General features: G+C 39.7%; 1 protein-coding gene across 2 annotated transcripts in view; it reads right to left on the bottom strand.

Moving 5' to 3' along the window:
* Positions 1–23,884, bottom strand: part of WDR7 (WD repeat domain 7) — a 290,553-nt gene that overhangs the window by 161,444 nt on the left and 105,225 nt on the right. For both annotated transcript variants that reach the window (XM_045849693.1, XM_045849694.1), the window contains one exon: positions 452–568. In XM_045849693.1, coding sequence (XP_045705649.1) covers positions 452–568 — 117 coding nt within the window. The remainder of the gene's footprint in view (positions 1–451; positions 569–23,884) is intronic.

Genomic DNA, 23,884 nt, shown 5'->3' with positions numbered 1-23,884 from the left:
CATGTAAATAACTTTTAAAAGCAGCATTTATTTCTATGGTGTAGGTAAACAGAGTGTCTGCACATTTCCTTGTGTAGGCTATATTGCTATCACAACTTCAATAGTTTCAGTTTACCCTGTAATTGCAAAACCTTTCATAACATAATAGGTGTATTCCCCTACATGTTCCAAGGCTTTAGAAATAATCCTAGCCTCTGAATTAGAAGGTCCCCAGAAAATCAAATGCACAGCCAGCAGGTTCATTGTTATGGCCACAATGAGCAAACCTGGACTGCACTTCAAGATCATGAAGGACACTAAACAATCTTATAAAACCAAACACTCCATCAATGCAAGTTTCTGTGCTCTCCATCAACATGCTCCGTCCCACTCTAAAGGACAGAAGAGCATTTTCCAGTCCTGGACGAGGCTCATGAGGCTCATCCAGATTATGTTAATGAAGTCACCTTACCAGCTGTGATGTCGTCATCAACAAGGTCATGCTCTTCCTCTTGGACTTTGGCCTCGGTCCCCGAGGTGGTGTCCGGAGCCGCAGTGACCGTCTGCATGGCTTCGGCTGAGACCCCAGCTAAAACGAAGGGGAATCACAGACTCAGTTTTTAAGGACTAAGAGAAAGGTGGATCAAAACTCAAAACTTTTTAACTCACTGGAGGCAAATGCAATACATTTTAAAAATGCAGGCAGGCAAAAGTAAGTTTATAGTTGTGTGTATGGAAAATACAATAATTAAGAAATAATAACACAAGAATGAACAGTTTCACATACAACTGTAAACCTACTTTTGCCCCGCCCCATGTATATGCACCAAAATTAGGGAGCGACACAAAGAGATGAACCAAACATTCACATGAGCTCTATTTCTCTATGTGTGTGCACATATGTACGTATGGGTGCAAAGGATATTGACTTTTTTCACTAAGATCTGGGAAAAACAGAAAAATAATGCTGAAGTAAATTACATTTTTACTTGATTCCTTTCAAGTTTCTTGCTACAGTCACTTTAGCTGATTTAGAAATAATGATGGCAAAAAGAGAAAGAATTCCTGGAGAGTGAAGAAGGATAACAAAAGAGGGACTTGGGCTCTGGGCCGCTGCAGGAGACCTGAAAGGCATGGCCCCCCGAGAACCGAAATCTCTGTCCACGAGGGAACCGCGATGAGGTCAGGTCATTACCACACTGAAAGCGGACAGGTGAACTAGATCCAGTGCCTAAAGCTCCCCTTGTGTAAAATCCCCTTCGAACTTGACAGTTGATACACATGTCTTTTCCTTGCGCACCCGTCTTCCCGCCCTTGATGATATATTCTGATATCAATTTACATCTGCCACATCACTTCCAATTAGGCAACGGAGAGTGGTGCGTCGCGGTATTTTTCATTTGGGTGGCAACAGGTATTGCTCCATCATAGGACATAAAAACACCACCGCTGGTAGTTACTGTAGAAGTTGAACCTTACAATCAAATCTTCTTAACAAGGACTTAAATAGCTGCATATACAGTAGCCATCAAAATATTTTTAAAAATAAATGCTACAAATACTCAAGGATTTCTTTTCTTCCTAGGTGTACTAACTTAAATGTTTCTATGTGATATTCAACCTTGCTGCCCCAGGCCTACGAAAGGCACCAAGAGAAAAAAAAAACAACTTAGTCACTGAACACCAACAATGGTCCAGACTAGACCTAGAAGTAGGCAGTTCTAAGGCCTAAATATTTAAATTTGGGGAACAGAACACACCACGTTCTCTTCCAGCACATTTTTCAGAATTGTTGCAATGTGGAAGGAGGGAAGGAAGGAAGGGAGGGAAGGGAGGGAGGGAGGGAGGGAGGGGATAACAGAACAGAACAGAACTGTGCTATATCAATGGTCCCTGACGAATTCAAAATGACAAAGCCATCCCTTCACAGGATCATTTTGCTGTTGGGTTTTCAAGATAAAATTTTAAAATAAAGAAGGGAGATTACTGGAAAATTAGTATTAAATTCATTAGAAATGGCTATCAGTAAAATCGAAAAGAGGAGATGAGAAGGTAAATGCCATATTCCTAAATAAAAACTTATTGCTTAAATACAAAAGCAAAGATCATTATTTCAGATTAAATCAAAATATAAATCTCTGAAATCTCTTAATTTCATGTCTTGTCTAACCCTTGATAATTTTTTTAAATGATTATGGAAACAGGTAAAAGATACTAAGGAATAGCTGACAGTAACAATCATTTAGTAGTGGTATTTTCCTTTCCTGTAAAATTAAAATGCTCCACGAAAATAAAGCTGGTGTTTATGTAGTCAGAAGTTTACAAATTCATCTAAATTGATCTCATTTAATCAGAGAGATTAAGTAGTGGCTCAACATAACACAGCTACCACATTCAGGACCAGTATTGACACACAGGTCTTTTGATTTCAAACCCCAATGCCCTTTACCACCAAGACCTTCTGGACACTGAGTTCCAGGATAGAGGGTATGACAGAGCATCACAACCACCAGGAATCGTGGAATAATAAGGATGCTGAGTATAAATTCAGGTGAGCCCTCCAGGGTTCTTGGGCTACCCCCCCCCCCCCCCCCGCCCAAGTGAGGGCATTCAGTCTTTTGGGACAGAACTTGAGGAGCAGACGTGTGTATCTCAAATAGCCAAGGCTGAAAGGCCAAGTAGCTGTGCTGAAACTGGTTTCTTGATGGACACTTTCCAAAGCAAAGTAAGGGTGGAAAATCCCTTATCTCTTGGCAGAAGAAAAGGAAATACAAAACTAAAAGAAAACTACAAAGCAATATATCTAGTAAATACAGCCTCGACAATCCCTAACAAAATGTAAGCAAATAGAATTCAGCAACATATAAAAAGATTTATACATCATTACCAAGTGAGATTTATTCCAAAGATGTAAATCTGTTTATATTTAAAAAATCAATCAGCATAATGTAAAATATTAACAAGCTAAAGAAGAAAAAAATCATATAGATCATAGCAATCATTGGACAAAATTCAACATCAATTCATGATTTTAAAAAACTCCCCCAAAAATACAGATAGAGAGGAACTTCGTCAACTTAATAACGAAGGGCATCACTAAACATCCACGGGTAGATGGATGAGTAGAGTTATGGGTAGAGTTACACTCAGTGGCGGGAGACTGGATGCTCTCCTCCTGGCATCAGGAGCGGAGTGACGACGTCCACACCGGCCACCCGTACTTAACACAGCATCGGAAGTTCTAGCCAGTGTCATGAAGCGAGAAGAGAAAACACATACAGCCATGCAGTGTAGAAAGGATGAGATATATGGTCCTTATTCAAGGATAAAACACTGTCGGCCCTGGCTGGCATAGCTCAGTGGATTGAGCGCGGGCTGGGAACCAAAGTGTCCCAGGTTCGATTCCCAGCCAGGGTACATTCCTGGGTTGCAGGCCAGAACCCCCAGCAACCGCACATTGATGTTTCTCTCTCTCTCTCTCTCTCTCTCCCCCCCCTCCTCTCTAAAAATAAATAAATAAAATCTTTAAAAAAAAAAAAAGGATAAAACACTGTCTACACGAAAATCCAAAGGATGTGGCGGGGGGAACTAGGAAGTGCGTATGGACGGCAAGGCTGCAGAATACAAGAAAAAGTATTTTTTAAAAAAATCAATCATATTTTTATATGCTAGCAATGAACATGTGAACACCTAAATTTTAAAAATACTACTAATAATGGTTCAGAACACTGAAATGCTTAGAATTAAATCTAAAACAAATATATACAGGACTTGCATGCTGAAACCTACGAGAGACAGAGGAAGAAATCAAAGAAGATCTGAATGAACGACACGGAGACATACACAGGGCAAAGTAAGTTTACAGTTGTGAATACGCACAACACAAAGTTCATTCTTACATTACTATAACTACTGTATTATTTTCCATTCAAACAACTGTAAACCTTCTTTTGCCCCATCCTATAGTGTTCATAGGTTCATTGTAGAAGATTCAACATAGCAAAAATGTCAATTCTCTATAAATTGATACACAGGTTTAACATAATTTCTATGAAAATGCCAGCATATTGTTGTAGGTATAGCCACAATTATTCTCAAATTAATGTAAAGACAAAGGGATTAGACAAGCTACAAGAATTTTGGAGACAAAATGCGGTGAGAACTACCAGTCTGCCCATTGTAAGACATCATATAAAGATATTAACACTATGTGGCTTTAGGGTAATAGAAGCAAGAACCCATAAAAGATGCACACAAATATGCCCAACTGATATCTGACAGGTACAAAAGCAATTCAACGGAGATTTAAGGACAGTCTCTTCCACAGCCAGCCTTCTTAACTGGACGTCTACAGACAAAAAGCTGACCTTGATCTAAGGCTCATACGTTATATGAAAATTAACTTAATCGCTCCGTCCCCTAACCTCAGGAAAAAGGCCTCATGGACAAGGACAACAAGTGTGGTGATGGTGGGGGAAAGGGGGGCATTAGGGGACTAAATGATCATGGAAAAAAATACAATATAAAAATTTTTTAAAAGGAAAATTAACTTAAAATGAATCATAGGCTTAAATGTAGATCAAAGAAGTATAAAACTTTTACCCCAGAAAGAAAAATCTTTGAGATCTAAGGCTACAGTTGACACCAAAAATACAATCCATAAAAGAAAAACTAGGTCACGGAGACTTCATCAAAATGAAAAACTTTCGCTCTGCAGAAGATCCTATTAAGAAAATAAAAAGAGAAGCTGTGAACTGGGAGAAGAGATTCACAAGTCAAATATCCAGCAGGAGACTAGTATCCAGACTATATAAGGCACTCTCAAAACTCAACAGTAAATAGTCTGGCAGTTCTTCTGAAGGTTAAACATCGCTACCATACGGCCCAGCAACTCCACTCCCAGGGAATGAAAACACACGTCCACACAAAGACTTGTGCGTGAGTGTTCTCAACAGCCTTACTCGGAAAAGCCACAGCATTTAAAAAACCTAAATGTTCATCAATGGATGAATATATGGCTACATCACAATTTATTGATGAACAGATAATTATGATATATTCATACAGTGGAATATTAATCAGCAACGCAAGGATATAAAGTACTAAACGAAGCCACTCATAAAACACATGTTGAAATGTCCAGAATTAGCAAATCTAGAGACAGAACAACTTTTTGAAATATAAAAATCACTTCATCACTATCCACTGTCAATAAGATGACAAACTATTCCTGAGAAATATGAAGAGCCCACTTAGAAAACATAGATATGAGTGTTGTAGGTTCAATTCCCTGTCAGGGTACATGCCTGGGTTGCAGGCCATGGCCCCCAGCAACCGCACATTGATGTGTTTCTCTCTCTCTCTCTCTCTATCTCCCTCCCTTCCCTCTCTAAATATAAATAAATAAAATCTTTAAAAACCAAACAAAAAAAACATAGATATGGAACTTCATTTTCTTGCATGTTCATCATCTTGATAATCAAGATTATAAATGTCCATTCATAATATGGTAGTGCACTGCTGTTTTCTTGTGTACTTGATGTAAGCGAGCTTATTTCTCAAACTATGCCATGAAATCTCAGACTCATACTTTCTGGGTATCCCCATAATGTCTGGCAGTGATGAACATCTCATACAGGTTCATGCCAGACAGCAGGTGTCTGTAAATGGGTCCCATGGTGTAAATCAATTTAAAAACAAGAAACCAATGGAATGGAGCAGAAATCAGGCATGAGTAAGTTTGGACAAAGCAGAGAGAGAAAGTAGGGTTGCGGGGTTGTGACGAGTAGCAGAAGTAAGAAGAAGAGGACAGGAGAGACTATTACAAGATGTTCATGCCAGCTAGATTTCTCAATACTTAGATCACAATTCATTGTGAGTCACAATTCATATATGAATCACAATTCATATATATCTATATATCTATATACATATATAGATATATATATATCAGACCTGTCCACAAGGTATCCAGCCATGTAATATGAAAAAGACATTTATTAAAAAAGATACAAGAAACACTACGTAGGAAAATGACGCGTCAATCCCCTTCAAAGTGGGCACCTTGGGACCTCACACAGTTCTCCCCGTTGCCATCAGCTGCTCTGTCCTATTTTCCAGAATCTCACTGATGATCTGAAATCTCTTCCCTTTTAAAGGTGGTTATAGTTTGCGGGGGAAAAGCCAGAAGTCACAGGGCACCAAATCTGGTCTGTAGGGGAGCTGAGTCACTGGGGTGGCTTGATGTTTCACCAGAAACTCTGCACAAGACATGATGCATGAGCGGGCACAATGTCAGGATGAAGCTGCCAATCACTAGTTGCCCATAGCTGCAGCATTCTGTTCGAGCTTAATGCAGAATTTGGTGCAGATTCGTTGCTCTACTCGCTCAGTCATTTTGAATGCAGAGGCCACACAGTACACATGCTCACTCGATGGCATCTACAGCCCCCCTGACTAGTACAATAACTGGAATGTGCATTGTTCACACATGCACATTCCAGTCCACTCTCCCTGGCTGCCAGGTTACATCAATGTTGTGCAAACCGTTCTCATTACATTAACAATGGCTGCACTTTTTCCAGACAGAATCTGTGTGTGTGTGTGTGTGTGTGTGTAAACTTTCCCATTTATATGCAACATTTTAATCACTTAAAAAAATTTTAATGGAAATAGCTTTCAAAGTCAATGTAATAAAACTGTACTCATCTCTCCCCACCAGTAAAATCAGGGGTATTATTCTAAAATTTTCCTTAAAAAGCTTGTTATTGCCTTTATAATAATTTTTCTCCTGCTGGCTAATAATGTCTGAGTGATGATAAATAATATGAACTCAGAAGACTTCAGTGTCATGTGATTAACTTAATAATCAAAGATTAAATACTAAATTTTAATAGAGTAACATTACAAATATAGCACTTTAACCAATATTGGAATATAAAGTCAGTTGAGTTCATTATAATTTTATTATTTCATTAAAGATTAGATGGAAGCAATAAACAATATGGTTAGGATTCAGAAAGAAAAATATATACCAGAACATTTATAAATGTTAACAAAAACTATATCTCTCATTCCATAGTAATATAGATTTCCGCTGAGTTCAAAACATGGATCTAAAAGAATAGCAGGTATTTTTATTTCATGGGTTTCTCCCGACTGTGGTCCAAGTTAAATGAACAAGAGGCAATAATGTGAAATGAACATTTACTTTGAATATAGTAAAATTTGACAACAGAGAGGAGAGTTCCTTTTCAGGCAGAAGGCTTGAATCCATTCGAAGCGCAGCTCTGCAGGCACTGACCACAACTGCCCCACGCTCCCCGCCATCCTTATGACAGACAGACGGCCCGCCTCGCATTAATTCACTTCACACCACTCGTATCGATCCACGGCCAGTTCCCCCGTCTCCCTGCGCGCGCTGCCTGTCTGGCTGCCTACATCCACACGGCACACAAAGGCCAGAGAAAGATAACCTTTGCTTTCCATTAAAGACACAGTATCCACTTTTCCTTCGGCAATAGCATCAAAAATAAAAATAAAAAATATTACAGACAGATGTCTCAGAGAAAAAAAGTCTTCCTGTGTGAAATGTTGTGGGTATTCATCCCTTATTCTAAGTAGAGACATTTTCAATTTATCAAAAACAAGTTAGTTTATTAAAGGCTAAAAATAAATTGGAGCAATGAAAAATATAGTTAAAATAAGCAAAATGTCTTCAAGCGCAAATAAAAATATAACCATCATTTGGTAACATGCTTTGATTGTTATTTTTAAAGAAACAAAATATATTTTTCCTAAATAGCACTTTGATTTTTTTGAGGAAAGTGCTCTCACATAAGATGCAATTATAAACAATTTTGAAAACAACAAAAGAAACCATATCTACTGAAACATTCACAAGGAATACAAAAGACAGGAAGTGTACTGCGTCAACAGACGATTAATGGAAAGCTACAAGTATAAAGCTTCACGGCTATTCCTCCCTCCCAACAAGAACCTGTGAAGATCCGCAGTAAAAATCACACCTAATGCTTTTCATTCATTGCATGTAGTTTTTCAAAGATTTTGTTTTTGATTTGCTGGCTATGGGCTGACTCAACACCAATTTTGGTTTCAGAAGACACAATAAAATGAAGATTTATTGTTCAACCTACGACGTGTTGAGAAACAAAGGCAAACCTGTCTTGACGTGTAGCTATACCGAAGCATGAACCTAAAATTATAACCCCTGGCTGATGTAGAAAACCAAATTATAAGTGGAATTATATATTTCAGAACTGAGCAAAGAGTATTCTCTTGGATAAGGAGGTACCTTTGAAACCCTTATGGATTTTCATTTTGTTTTGCTAGAATTGCCCAGAGAGGTTCCACCAGGTAGTAATGAAAGCAGTGCTCTAAATAAACACAGTACAATAAGTATGCTGTTCTTTATAACAATGACTAACTTTAGAAATCATAAAAAGAGAAATGAGGAAGGCTGCTGATGCTAAGGATAGCTTTAAAATAAGGAGGTTAAGGCCCTGGATGGCGTAGCTCAGTGGATGGAGCGCGGGCTGTGAACCAAAGCATCTCAGGTTTGATTCCCAGTCAGGGCACATGCCTGGGTTGCAGGCCATGGCCTCCAGCAATGGCACATTGATGTTTCTCTCCCTCTCTCTCTCTCTCTCTCTCTCTCTCTCTCTCTCTCTCTCTCTCTCTCTCCCCCCCTCCCTCCCTCCCTTCCCTCTCTAAAAATAAATAAGTAAAAATCTTTAAAAAAAAATAAAAAATAATAAAATTAGGAGGTTAAGACTCGGCCTGGGCCGAAAGACAGGAGAGATCCAAGTCAGAGAGAGGCCAGCACCGCCACTGGGAATGAGGCGAGGTCATTAGATCAATGAACACAGGCACCCAGTCAGGTTCCCTCATTACCTCAAACACCTGTAGAGCACCCAGGTGGCTATGAACCAAGGCCACACCAGGGACCGGAGACAGAAAGGTGAAAAGGATACAGGCTAACTCCCAAGAAGCCCATTTGTATTTGCTGGCTATGGACAAGAAGTCCATGGGGACTCATTAACGAAATGTAAGCATGAGAATGTTTTGTTTTAGAGAGACCTCTCCATGAAGAACGATTTCAGAGGACTCAAAAACAGAGGTAAAGAAAGGGCAGTGACTTTGAAGCCACACTCCCTGGGGCGTCTCAAGTTCCCTAGACATGCCCGAGGGAAAGAACCGATGCTCGCCACCTCTGCCTTCTCACGTGTGTGTGCACATACAAAAACACGTAACACTGTGTAGAAGTTTTCACGCAAAGAAAGGCTAGCCCTTTTTAAACACAGTTTAAAAACCATTCATCTTGACTTTTTTTAAAAAATAGTACAAATGGGGAGAAAATCCAAAGCTATTTTTACATAAAATATACAGAAGAGGGGGAGCTCTAAAGGGAAGATTCATTCATCAACTTTCTTGTCGATGATTGTTATGCTAGGCAAAGGGGATAAAAACTAAGGGGGCTAAAGGACTTTCTACTACAGAAAGAGTCATGTGGAAAATACGCACACAGATTTGTAAGTGCCTGTGTGCAGATACACTGTCCACCTGAAGAAAAGTCAATCAACTCTGCGTGGGATGGTGTGACGGTGAGAACACGTGTCAGAAACCACTTCATTGGAAGGAAAGACCTGAGATGGGTCTTCAAGTATGTGTGAGAAATTACCATGAGATGACACTGAGTGAAGGAAATTCCAGGAACACAGGACAATATGTTCAACGACCCTGCTGCATCTACCGAACTAGGGAGCAGGAGCATGAGAAGTGTGGGAAGAGATGCAAATGAGGCAAACAGGATGCGGAAGGTCAGAGCCCCAAAGGCAATGAGAAGCGGGGTGCTCACAGAGAATGGGAAGCAGGAAAGGAACACATCTTTAGTATTTAAGATTCCAGCGTGGTGGATGGAGAGAACAGGTCAACACTCAGTAAATAAAGCCAGAAGACTGTCAGGTTGGTGGCTACGCAATGACAGTAAACAAGTTAATACCTTGAGATTTTAGGATAAGTAAGAATAACCCTATAACTGCTCTTTCTCATCACCTGACTAGTCTGGGAATTCGGTCTGTGCAGACCAGAAGCAGCTGTTTGAAGACAATTATGAAAGCAGAGAGTTTGGTCTATACTAGCAGACGGCCCCACAGAGGTAGCCAGTGAAAGGCAGTACTCTAGCAACCCAGCCAAACTGCCTTGGATCCTTGTGTGCAACCCAATGAATATAAAATAAAAGACAGTGAGACATTATCTCAGAAATTCCATGATGAAATCAAGGGGCACAGTTTAGCAGAGCACCTGGGATAAAGTACATACTCAATAAATAACATTATTAGTATCATTCATATTATTACCATTGCTTTTGTTATTACCAATTTGGGCTTACTTTTCCTCAGAAGCACTTTACTTCTCTCAGTACACAATATTCAACTTTTACCCTATTTCATGAAGCTATTTTTCTTTTTTAAACTTTTGTTACACATCACTTCCCTCCTTTTAGAGCTACATTTCCAGACATCTTATAACATCTGTTTATATATAAGCCACTTCAAGCCAAAAACTGAGCAAATATTTACATCAAAGAATCAATATATCTTATGATGAATTTTGTTATGGCCAATTATGTCATTTTCAAATTTCTACAAACATACACACGGAAGTGGGAAAGCTTTTGACCTTATAATCTCTTAATACACAATGAATAATTGATTTGAAAATTAAGACAAAGGAATCCTGTTTTAATATCGTCCTAGTAGATGACACATTTAATTGGCAGAAATATGCTATAGGATCACACTATAAAGCATTTGTGATATTTCAACCATTTCTTCACAGTAATAACATGAACATTGCAATGTGCTTTGACTTCATTATTTGCATTAAGTTCTTCTACAGATAAGAAAAACATTTGGAGTCCTGGCTGGCGTAGCTCAGTAGATTGAGCGTGGGCTGCGAGTCAAAGAAAAACATCTGGGTGGATGAAACCCATAAGAAGCGTTAAGTGTGGGTAGTAAACAAACACGTAGCTGGTGAGACAACAGGCAGAACTCGTAAGATATGTTAAGTATAGATAGTAAGTTAATGGCCTGGACCATATGTATGTGTGAAAAAGGATGAAATAATCAAGAATGGTACTTGTAGATAAAATGGATGGAAAGATTGAGTCCAAAGATAATGTGAAGCTAAAGCACTTGTAGAAGAAACACAGGAGAAAACACGCAGGACCGTGGGTTTGCCGGAGAGTTTTTGGAGACAACACCAAATGCATGAGTCAAGAAAGAAAACACCGACGAACTGGACTAAATGCAAATTTAAAATTCTGTTCTATAAATGATATTGTCAAGAGAATGAAAGACAAGCCACAGATTGAAAGAAAATATTTGAATATTACATAGATATTAAAGAACTTGTATCCAGTATACATATATAAAAAAATCTTAAGACCCAACAGTAATAATAAAAAGAGCAACAAAATAGGAAAAAAAAAAAAGCTGGGCAAGACCTAAACAATCATTGCTAGTAGAAAGGTAAAATGTTAGTTACTTTAGAAAAGTTTGGCAGGTTTTGTTTTGTTTTTGATAATTATAATCCCAGGTATTTGCCCAAGTGAATTAAAATCTTATGCAAACTCCTAAATACAAACAGTTATTGTAGCTTATTCATAACCACCAGAACCTAGAAACAACCCAGTTGTCCTGGGACGGGCGAATGGTTCAACAACCCTTGGGGCAGTCATACAATGAACACCACTCAACAACAAAAATGAGTGAACTATTCGTTCATACAGTGATATGGATGAACCTTAAATATACTTTGCTAAGTGAAAGGAGCCAAAGCCAAACAAGCCACATGCTGTATGATTCCCTTTATGCAGAATCTTGGAAAAGGCAGAACTGTAAGGACGGCGAGCGGATCGGTGGTTGCCGAAGCCTGGTGGTGTGGGGGTGGGGCTGATGATGAAGGGGCTGAAATAGCAACTTTCCGGGGTGTTGGCCATGTTCCGTGTGGTGCTGGGATGGTAGACACCTGACTCGGTTCATGTGTCAAGACCCAAACGCCTATATACCCAAAGGGTAAACTTTATTGCCTGCAATTTTTTTTTTAAATGAATTCACCAGCCCTGGCTGGTGTAGCTCAGTGGATTGAGCATGGGCTTGTGAACCGAAGTGTCACTGGTTCAATTCCCAGCCATGGCACATGCCTGGGTTGCAGGCCAGGTCCCCAATTAGGGGTGTGTGAGGGGCAACACATGATGATGTTTCTCTCCCTCTCTTTCTCCTTCCCTTCCCCTCTTTCTGAAAAATAAATAATTCTTTAAAAAAAAAATGAATTCACCAGAACACCAGGGAACACAGGATGAACTGCAGACATGAAAAGTGCATATAACTACATAACTAATGTATGGCATGACCTCGCTGAAGGGTATAAAGACAAAAGGGAGTGACCTACATAAATGGGGAAAAAAGGGCCAAAACACAGCTTATTATAAAGCTAAAGACTAAAACAACGGTATACAAATATTGTATTCTAGTTGGTAAACAGATTTTTCAGAGATACGGGTTAGCAATTCTAAATTACCGTTTACAGCCAGGAAAGTTAAAAAAACAAGTAGATCTACTACAGATAATGAGTCAGGTTTCCTACACTCAGAGTGAAAAATTACAAATAAGCAAAAGAGAAATCCTGTGCTGGTAAATGAAAATGGGAGATATCAGTACGAATTCATATCTTACTTTAACATAAATGGAGATAGATACAGAAGCAATTATAGATGTGCAGGGGCCCATGGGTAAGTATGCACACATGAGGCCTGTCCAGAAGGTATCCAGCCACATCACATGAAAAATAGAGACATTTATTGAGGAAGATACAAGAAACACTGCACATAGGACAATAATGCCTCTGTCTCCCTCAAAGTGGGCACCTTGGGACCCCACACAGTTCTCTCAATCGCCTTCAGCTGCCCCATTGTATTTTCTTGCTCATCAACAGTCTGAAATCTCTTCCTTTTCAAAGGTGATTTTAGTATTAGGAAAAGCCAGAAGTCACAGGGTGCCAAATCTGGGCAGTAGTGGGGCTGAGTCACCTGGGTGATTTGATGTTTCACCAAAACACTCTGCATAATACATGGCACATAAGCAGGTGTGTTGTCATGATGAAACTGCCAATCACCATTGCGCATAGCTGCAGCCTTCTGAATCATCTGAAGAGTTTCTGCAGAGGAATGTTCAAACGTAATGCAAAATTTGATACAGATTTGTTGCTCTACTGGCTCAGTCATCTTAATGCAACAGTCACACAGTACACATGCTTACTTACTCAAGGGCATCTACCGCCCCCACTGACTAGTACAGTGATGGTGTCATTGTTCATGCCCACACATTCCAGTCCACTCTCGCTGGCTGCCAGGTTCACTGATGTCCTGCAAACCGTTCTCATTATATTAACAATGGCTGGACTTCTCCCAGACAGACCTCATATATATTTCCCGGTCTGTCCAGTGAGAGGGCCTGGCAGCGGCAAATTCCCAGTAAAATAAACGCACCTGGAACCCAGATTTTAATTTCTAATACTTCCCTCAGAGGGAACCAGGGAACCTTGGGAAAAGGCTGATTCTAGGACTTGGGCGGGGGAAAGATGAGTGGGGGTCACGCCATGTGCCAGGAAACAAGGAAGCCTGTAAGAAAGAAGGGACCAAATCATAGCGGCACTGGAGCAACTGTGATGTGATCCCTTCTTGGCCAATGCTGAAATAATCTGAGTAACAAATTGGCATTATAAAAGGTCTGTTCCTCAGTCAGTCGCCTGCCAAAAGCTCGGTGCGGGTCATTTGGGGACCAAAAATAAGGCCCTGGACGTTGGCCCCGAGAAGAAGATCTCGATGCAGTACTTACTCCATGGAGTAATTTGTATGAAGAGTGCATGGCTTCATTATCGTAAGGAACCACAAATGATGTCTCAAAATATCAACAGTCATACACGCATAAATGTAAAGAAAAAAGTAAATCGGTAAGCCTGGAAGGAAACTAAGCGAGCAGGTGCATGAAATATATTTCCTTCAGCCCGGAAACATGACGGAATGGCATCCAACTGCCGAAGACAGAAACATTCATACACCAGGATGAGCACGACGCATTCACGGAAGCATATCATTATTCCACATTACACTGATTAAATCTCACAATTCATTTTAGAGACTATTCATATCTGCCCAATGATTTAGAGGAGGATGGAAAGTTGAATTAACGGAGGGAGCACCAATCATTGCCTCTGGCAGAGCTTTTAAAGAATTAACTTGCAATCAAAGTTATAAAAAGAATGAAAGATGAGTCAGACAAGTACGAAAATAGTGGATGCGACAATGTGCACAGAATATAAACTTCTCTTTTTTTTAATGCAATCCCACACATAAAAATAGAACTGAAAATGTGTTTATAGATTAGGCAGCCACTCTTAGACGAGAACTCAAATTTTTTTCCGCTGGTCTGGTGGCAGGAGGTGGATGAGGGGCAGGAAAGTACCAGCAAAGGAAACATTGAGAAGATCTACTCTTACGGGGAATGCCACTAATAAAGAACGATGCTTTAAAGAGGTCAGATGAATGACTCGGATGTCCTTGACGTCATGGGAATCCCTGATGTTTGACATGGCAGACACTCCACCCACTGCCCTCAGTGTTTCACTGCATGTCTTAAAAATACGTAATTCGCAGTATTTTATCAGGCTGGCTGACACAATCCTTTCAAATGCTATTGACTTATGAAGATAATGATGATGAAAATAAAATAAGAGAGGCCACTGTGCAAAATATATATATCATTGGTATGTACCAAGAACTGATGATCTAAGAAATGCTTTATATATTATTAATGTTTCATTACATGTTATATGAAATACGTGTACAACTATATTATACCTGTGTGCCTAGCTCTTTTATGCCCTCCACAGCACCTAACATATTGCCAGCAATAATGTAATAATTTTTATTTGTATATTTGTAACGCATATCTAAAAATCGCAATTCTGGTAAATATAAAAGTAGAACCAAAATTTTACATGAGGGACATAAACATTTGATCTCAACATTTTACTGAAGCAATGGCATCCTTTCCCATTTATCTTCACTCACTACATTGCAAAAAATAGGAATTCTAAATTTATGTAAAGTTAAAATAGATTTATATAGCTAAAACGGCTTCAATCTTTTTTAAAAAGTTGTATTAGTGTTTCCCTCTGAATACACCTCTTTTACATTAAGCCCCTGGCATTTCCAAATACCATGATTACTTTCCGCATTTACACATGTTTGCCTTTGACTCTGCTGACACTCCCACTGTTCTGTGCAGCCTCTACAGCACAGCTCCTACCACGCTGTGCCACCGCTCATTTGACCACTGCCTTCCTATAGAAAGAAAGCTCCATGACGACAGGGAAACGCATGATTACATTCCCCAGCGCCCACGGCTATGTTTAGCACTTAATAAACAGCTGCTGAATGAGGGAGGAAAGACCGAAAATATGCTATGATATATAGATTGATGAGGACATTTACTTCAAGTTTTTCATCTTTTTTTAACTTATGAAACAATTTTACAAGCAAATATGCAGTGTGTTCATAATTGAAGTTTGATGAACTTTTTAATGAATTTTGCCTTCAAAGAAGAGTGAATTGCTTCTTGCCCTTTTCCTGTGTATCCTATTTATATATGTTTTACGGAAATTATATTTTTAAAATTGTGTAGACCTAATTAATCACCACTAGAGAATGAACCTTTAAAATTTCCATGCATTTCCAATAAACTGCTAGAGGGAGATTACTTCAGCACATGCCCCACGGAGATATCTGTTTTGTAGACTCTTATTAACAATCAAAAAGTCTATGATACAAGTTAACATAATGCAAGTATTAACTGTTTTTCTTGAAAGAAACAGAAAATACTAGGCTGAAGGAAAATGAACTAGATAAATTAATTTCATTTGAAAAATACCATCTGTTCAACTGCTCTGTCGCCTCAACCCCTTACACACATGCACACCGCACCTTAGAAATGTGCCCTTTTCAACCACACGAGCTCAGGGTCTCTTAACCGAGGTTACTGCTGCTACTCTGCGCTGAACAATTCTCGGGGGCAGGAGGCGGAATGGGTGGGGGCTCTGTTTAGCAGCGTCTCTGGCCTCCAGCCACTGGAAGCCAGTAACACACCCTCCCCAGTTGTGACAAATCAAGATGTCTCCAGGTGTTGCTGAAAGGGGACGGGGTGTGTACGAAATCGCTCTGGGTTGAGCAGCACTGCTCTACACTAACGATTCTCCACGCTCCACGCCAGGTGAAGTGGGGTGTATTTTATCCCAAAGGATCTTACCAATATCAACTCACCCCACCCCCACCGTATGACCCCTATTGTTGATTCTCATGTGCTGTCCCACCAAGGATGATTGAGGTCCTCTCTCCAAATAGTGATTGCTAATTAACCATGATTAAATTTTCTATTGCGACACTAAAATAAAATTGTGGCATCTTTTAAAAATAAAATACTTTAAAAAATACTTTTAACCAAGGAAATACCATCTCTGATCCATTAACAAATCATCAATCATACAATGAATTATCAAAACATTCCCAAAATTCGTGTATATTTCCCTAGAACATATAAACAAAACAGCAGTGCTGAAGAGTGGTAGAAAGAACAGAAAAAGGAAAATTTGTAAATAAAGATGACAGGCTTGAAGTGGCTATAAACATCCACGTGGAGGTGGAGAAACTGAATTACATAGGATCTCTTTTTTTAAAACCAGGTAAAGAAATTAGAAACTGGAATATATTAATGAATTTTGTCTTCAAAGAAGAGTGAATTGCTTCTTGCCCTTTTCCTGTGTATCCTATTTATATATGTTTTACGGAAATTATATTTTTAAAATTGTGTAGAACTAATTAATCACCACCCAGAGAATGAACCTTTAAAATTTCCATTCATTTCCAATAAACTGCTAGAGGGAGATTACTTCAGCAGCGTGTAAGATTCCACTGCTAAGGTTCCAGCAAAGACGAGAGTCCTCGGCCCTTAGGGCTGCAGTTCCAGTCCGCTTCCTCTTTCTACATGAAAAGACACACCCACACAGAACACTTCAAACTACTTTCAGAAACTACAGTGGAAACTCTGTGGATGATCTTGATTTTTTTACCTTTTCTTTTAATTTCTTTCTGTTCCGTGCATTTCCTTCTACATCACTCATTGGCACATTTTAATCTGATACAGTACAAACTTCCTAATTTGTTCCACAAACATATCATAAGAAATAGGAAAAAGAAAGGAGAGGGGAGAGGAGGCTAGAGACGAACAGATAGATGATGGATTGATTAATGGATAGGAATCCTATATATTAAAAGAAATGGTTTGTAAGAGAATATAAACTAACTGCAGTACATGAATTGTTTGAAACCTAAATTGAATAAACTGTAAAAAAACAATTATGAGACCTCTAGGGAAATATAAACAATGAATTGTTAAATAATATTTAAGAAGTACAAGTTTTGGCATTCTAATGGTATTATAGTTATTTCTACTAAAAAAGGAGTTCTTGTCCTTAGATACAAACTGAGACATTTACAGATAAGATGACATTGCGTCTGGGAATCGCCTCTGAGCGAGGGGAGGGGTGTTTAGGGGCACACGTCAGGGAGGCGGCCTGTGAGTTAGCAAGGGTTGCAGCTAAGCCACAGGTATGTGGAGATTCATTATATCACTTTTACATTTGTTCAAAATACTACAAAATAGAAAGTTTTTAAAACTGAATAGGAAAACACATCAATCTTTTATCCAAAACTTGTTTATAAAGTGATACTTGACATTCAAGGAGATCATTCCACAAACCATCCAGCATCTCTATACGGTGATTCCAAGAGGAATAAGAAACACAAGATGTACTTACTAGCAGTAAAAGTTAGGACAATTCCTTTGAAATGGTCCCTATTTGATGTGGTGTTTTTTCCCCAAATCCCTATCCGTCTGATAATCATTACTGAGACTGTTCAGCACGTAATTAACAGAAAGGGAAGAGGTAAGCCTACTTTTTTTAAAATTCTATTCAAGTCTCTCTTTTTTATTTTAAGATTTTACTTATTTATTTCCAAAGAGGGAAGGGAGGGAGAAAGAGAGAGAGAGAGAAACACCAATACGCGGTTGTTGGGAGCCGTGGCCTGCAACCCAGGCATGTGCCCTGACTGGGAATCGAACCTGCGATGCTTTGGTTCGCAGCCCGTGCTCAATCCACTGAGCTACGCCAGCCAGGGCTGAAGTAAGCCTACTTTTATAAGTATTTAAATAAACTCTGGCCAAAAGCAGGAAAGAAAAAGTAACTCATCTCTGTCATCCTGCTCATGTGTCATATACCCTGGTCCCCTTCATGAACAAGGACTTCTGTCGTACATCGCGATCATCCCTTGCACACCACAGGCCCATGGGCCGTGCACAGCCAATGAGAAAAAGAGGAAGCAAGTATGTGCAGCATTACATAAGAATTCCTCAGCCAAAAATTAAATCTAAAATGAAATCTCTTGCCAAGTGAGTCTTTAAATACTCAGTGCAAAAAAAAAAATCAAAACTCAAGTAACACGCTTCTTGAGAAGGTATACAAATCAAGTTACTGATTCCATAAAGAACACATCGCAAAAACATCACTGCACTTACTATGCCTGGGCAGGGGACGGGGGTGAAGGATACAGAATATCTAAATTAACTGATGGAACTTTACCCAATGATGATTTATGAAGTCACATGAGCAAAAAGTTATTATTATAGAAGTCCATCAAGTGGATTGCAGCTATTCAAAGATGACTGAATATATATGAATCTATATTCACTTTATACCATTCGAGTTACATAACAGATAAGTTCTTACACCAGACAGTTGGCCAATCCATATCTAAAAGGCTAACACATTTTAAATAAAAATGATGACTTATGTATCAAACAGTATGTAGTGTATTCACGAGTGTTTCTGTGGCCGACAACTCTTTCAGAGATGTTTTAAAGCACTCTGCCTGGCTCAGACTACTGTGCAGCTCCATTTGCTGGAGAAGTAGGCAGACTCTATGTGTAGGCTGCTGTACAGAACCATTAAGGGTTACACAGAAACTGAAAGTTGTCCTGTGTGGTCAATTTTAGGAACTGCTGCACACAAGGGAAAGTTTATGACCCTGCCCTGTGTCACTGCATTCAGGGGGTGGGGGGTGGGAATCATGGATGTGTCAGGGCAAGAGGCATTTAGGGAACAGATATTGAACTAGTTTTTAATTGTGCATACAGAACCCCAGAAGACAAAAGAAGAGCATGAGGTTTTCAGTGCACAAGATATTTTCTCTCTCTCTCTCTCTCTCTCTCTCTCTCACACACACACACACACACACAGACTCAAACTGCCTAAATAATGTCTTCAATTATCTTTTTTAAAATTGTTTCATATGTTGGTATTCTGGTGAAGATTTTTACACATAAGTTTACCACCTAAAGTGTTTGAAAAACATGGGTGTGGTCATTCCCCTCCTTTGGCCTAAAAAGAAACCGTCAGACAGACCAGGAGGGGCCCTGGGGGGGGGTCTCTCTCTGGGGGCACAGCTGATGCGTGCTGAAGCAGACCAGGCTGCCAGACCTCCTGAGACCCCACTTTCCTCTGGACTTCCAACCAACAATCTGGTTCTGTAAAGCAGCTGTCTACCCATCGTTAGAAAAATCCATTGAAAAAACTAGTATTCTTCTCCCCGATCATTGTGATCTGAGGGGGAAACTATAAAATGAATGAAGACACACCCTTGGTTGAGAAGGGAGTAATGTTCGGGAGAATCACCTTCTGAACTCATCCTTCTTGCTCCTCGCCCTTCCTCCTGAGAATCGTTATGCTCGAATCTCTTCCCCACAAGCGTGACCAGTGATCGAATGGATTGGGCAAGGCTTCCGGCCCCAGGTACCTGTCTGACTTCTCTATACAGGACAACCTCAGAAGGAACCTGGGATTATGTGGTCACTTTAAACTCTATGTGAATATTTTATAAAAGGCATGATGACACTTTACAGATGTCCAATCTTCAACCCATCACCCAGAATTCCAGGATTCACTTTCAGTTTAGTTCCTCTTTGACAGTGTATGTTTTGAAGTCTGACCCTTGCTTTAGGGGAAAAAAAGAAGCAAAAATCAAAACCAAACCAAACCTGAGTGTAAGACCTGCTAGCCACCCCCTCGTATACAGCAAAGAAAAAGCCTTCTTCACCTCGTGCCTGAGATAGAAAAGCATCTCAAAATATGTAATTTATGTTTTTGTACGCACAAGCCATGCCAGAACTTGTTTGAAAAGGTTTAGTTATCAGAAGGATGTAATTTCATTATATGTCTTCAAAACCAGTTGAACATAAACATTTTCATTAACATTCTTCCTCTAAAAAATGGCAATGAAAAATTATAATAAAAATAATGTAAAAAAATGAAAGAAAGAACTACCCCTCCTCTTCCATGTCCATCCCCAAAGCTGAGGTTCTTTAGTCCGAGTACACGTTTCGCAGGGGTGTCCCGTCATCTCGTCCCGGTAAAATGTAAGGTCCTTTCTTAAGAATTACAGAAAGAACCGTGATCACAGCACTGACATTAACTGTAGATACAATTTTTTAAACGGCAGCCATAACATAGGTGGCTGTGGTTGTTTCCTTTCATCTCTGAATCAAGCAAGGGAAGACTTTCCAAGTGATGGGGAAGATTTCCAGGACAAACACAGAAAATATGTACAGAAAAATTACAAAAGTACTAAGTACTGTTACAGACGACTGGGCTTGGCATTTAACAGGCTGGAGGAAACCAGATCAATCTCAATCTTGCTGGGGTCAATTCGGGTGCTCAAACCAATAAAACATTTTTTTCTTTATGTTTGTGGTCCAGAAGTGCTAAAATATTAACCAAGTCTGGAAATGTCATGTACGATGAAACCATTTATAAATATTAAAAGACATTTCAAATACTTATTTGTATCAAAATCTGCTTAATAAAAATAGATAGGAGATGTAGTAAGTCATTAGGCCAATATTAATAAAGAAAAATATAAAATACCATACTTCCCCCAAAAAAAGCATGAAAAGGAAGGGAGAATAAATTAAAGAAAGGCATTTTAGTACAATTTGATCGCTTAGCCCCAGAATTTATAAATAACACTAGAAAAAAAAATCCACCATTAACTATTATAATCAAAATACTACAGATAACATATAGGTCTATATAATTTTCTTGCAATAGCTTTAAATTTCTGTTTTCCTTCCAGACTCTAAGATCTATCACATGCACATCACAAGGCTTCAAAGTAAAGTATTAAAACAGTGCAATTATATATAATATCCAGTCAACAGAGAGAGATAATAAACTGAGAAATATGATATAAAATTACAAATGTCTCACTTCTAATGAAAATTGAATCCATTCATGCATATTTGGTGTCTGAGATTTAAAACATCATACAGTTATCAATCAGCTCTCTGCTCAGTGAGAGCAGGTGGAACAGCGTCCTGAGCACCTGGACAGGCGCGATCTGTACTAGAATGGAGAGAATTTATTTGTATTTAACAGCTGAGTAGACACTTGTTCTATTACAAAGACATGTTCCGGTATTCGTGTGCAGTGCTTTGTAAAGTACTTCATTTCCATTAGCATTGTACATTTCTGTTCTTCAGCAAATCAGCCAGAGACTAATGGCACAAATCAATATCCTACTCTTCATAGCAACTAATATTCGGCCATTATTTCAGCAAAGGCCTCTACAACCTCAGCTAAAGGTATACCAGGCATTTCTATTGATATCCGAACACCATTTTTAAAAAAAGGTGTCACGGGTGGAATGAATTTTCCTCTTGTAAAGTAGTCTCCATCGGCTGAGGTGCCTTCAACTTCTTAAAGCGGGTGGTCGGCACAGGGACTTCAATTACGGAAGGAAGGTGGTCGTGCCTCCTGGGGGCCTTGCCACCAACTACACCTCCAGGAGAGGTGACACGTTTCCGCACCGAAGGGAGGGAGATACGGAGACACGCGAAAGAGAGAAAGAAAGGGCACGAGGAAATAAGGAGTTATTTCAAACCCTTTCAGTGCCGGGGCTCTTCTGCGGTGCCAGTGGCAGCCAGCGCCCCCTGGGTGGAATGACAGGGAAGAAGCGGGCCAGGAGGTCATGTGTGGTGGACTCCCCGTTCTGCCCAGTTATTCAAGGAAGCAGATGCTGGACTTCCTCAGGCCCGGCCCCTGGCCTTGTCCCACGGGGCGGGGCATCCTCCCGGGTTCCTCCTGAAGACCTGAAGCCAGACTGCCCGCTGTCCTGTCTGAACAGGGACACCTTTTCCCAGCAGCAGGAAGTTACTTAATCCTGCAGACTTCTCACCTGCGGCCTTACTTGATAACAGACTTTCCTGTTTATTACTTAGAAAGTCTAACCAATTGATCCAGCAATGCTTTCATTTTTAATTTACCACTTCTCAGTTCTAAGATGTGTACAAAGGATATAAAGAAAATTACAAGAAAATGAAATATCACCTCCAAGAACTCAAGCCTTGTGGAACTAAAGGATTTGCCTTTAGACGGCTGTGACTGATGAAGAAGAAATTTCATTGTTATTCCGTTAGGTTAGTAGCCAAGCATAGATAAGAAGAACAGTTTAATGCTGTTAAATACATGATCAGTCTAGAGTGCTTAAAATTAAGCTCAACAGCTCTGACATTCTGGAAGAAAAAAGAGGAACTAATCCCTTAGGTCCCAACGAAACACTGCGAACAGATACAATACAGATACAGTGTGCTTTGCATCCCACTGTTCCTCTCCACACAAACCCTCGCAGCCTCCCAATCTAAAAATTCAACACAGACCAGGAGGTCCTTTTCATGTGGGCCACTTAGCCATAATTCCCTTTTCCCTTTCTCATCCCCAGTACACAATCACTCCCCACAGGCCCTGGGAACACTGTAAGACAACACTCCGAGACATTTCTGCGGAAACCTCACCTTTTGATTTCAGCTAGTTCCCAGAGCCGACATTAATTACAGAAGGGGGATTTTAGCATCATCGGTACTTCGTGAGCAATCACATGATTTTCCCTTTCTTTCCCCAACTTTGATTAAAGTATTTTTCATCAGAAAGAAAGATACACCCAGAATGCAGCAAAAGGCCTGAGAAAATAGTCAAGTGAACAGAACTCGAGGAGCTGACAGAGACACCGTGAATTGCTTCTGCTAACACTTAGGGATTTTTTTTTTTTAATTAGAGAGTCCTTATTCTTAGCCAGTTTATCTCACTTTATATTTAACTCCCATGAATTTGGTTCCCCGGCTTGTGCCCTCCGGGATGCCGGAAACAGAAAGTTAGAAAACAGGGCAGGAGCTACTAGCGGGGAGACGAAACAGCCCAAGGGCAGGCATGGGTAACAACTGCTAGATAGCAGAAAGAGGAGGAAGCAAAACTATTTTTAAAAAACAGAGTATGAATGCAAGAGGCACCTCCACCTGGGTACTTTTTGTTCGGAGAAGGAGGTTCACCCTCGTCGTAAGCAAGTGGTGGTAATTGTGCATCACAGACCAAAACAACAACTCTTGCAACTGAGACATTTTGAAATATTGTAACAAAAAAGGTTAAATATTTTAAAAATCTGAGTATCTTGTGATTTTTAAACCCTCAGTTATCTAGAAAAATCATTCCTAAGTTCCAAAGGACTCAGGCATATATAAAAAGAAAAGAGGAAAAGATGCTACATAGTTTAAGGCCTTCTGAGGTGGCGAGAGGGGGACTGACTTAAATGATATTTATCCAACCCTGTCCCTATCCTTTCCCCATCCTCTCTCTACCAGCAAACCCTGAAAATATATGCCTG

The sequence above is a fragment of the Phyllostomus hastatus genome, unplaced genomic scaffold (genome assembly GCF_019186645.2).
Source record: "Phyllostomus hastatus isolate PE091 unplaced genomic scaffold, TTU_PhHast_1.1 phas_contig_80, whole genome shotgun sequence".
NCBI classification, from domain to species: Eukaryota; Metazoa; Chordata; class Mammalia; order Chiroptera; family Phyllostomidae; genus Phyllostomus; species Phyllostomus hastatus.
Note: the sequence above shows the minus strand (reverse complement) of the source record. Positions and strands in the feature narration are given on the sequence as shown.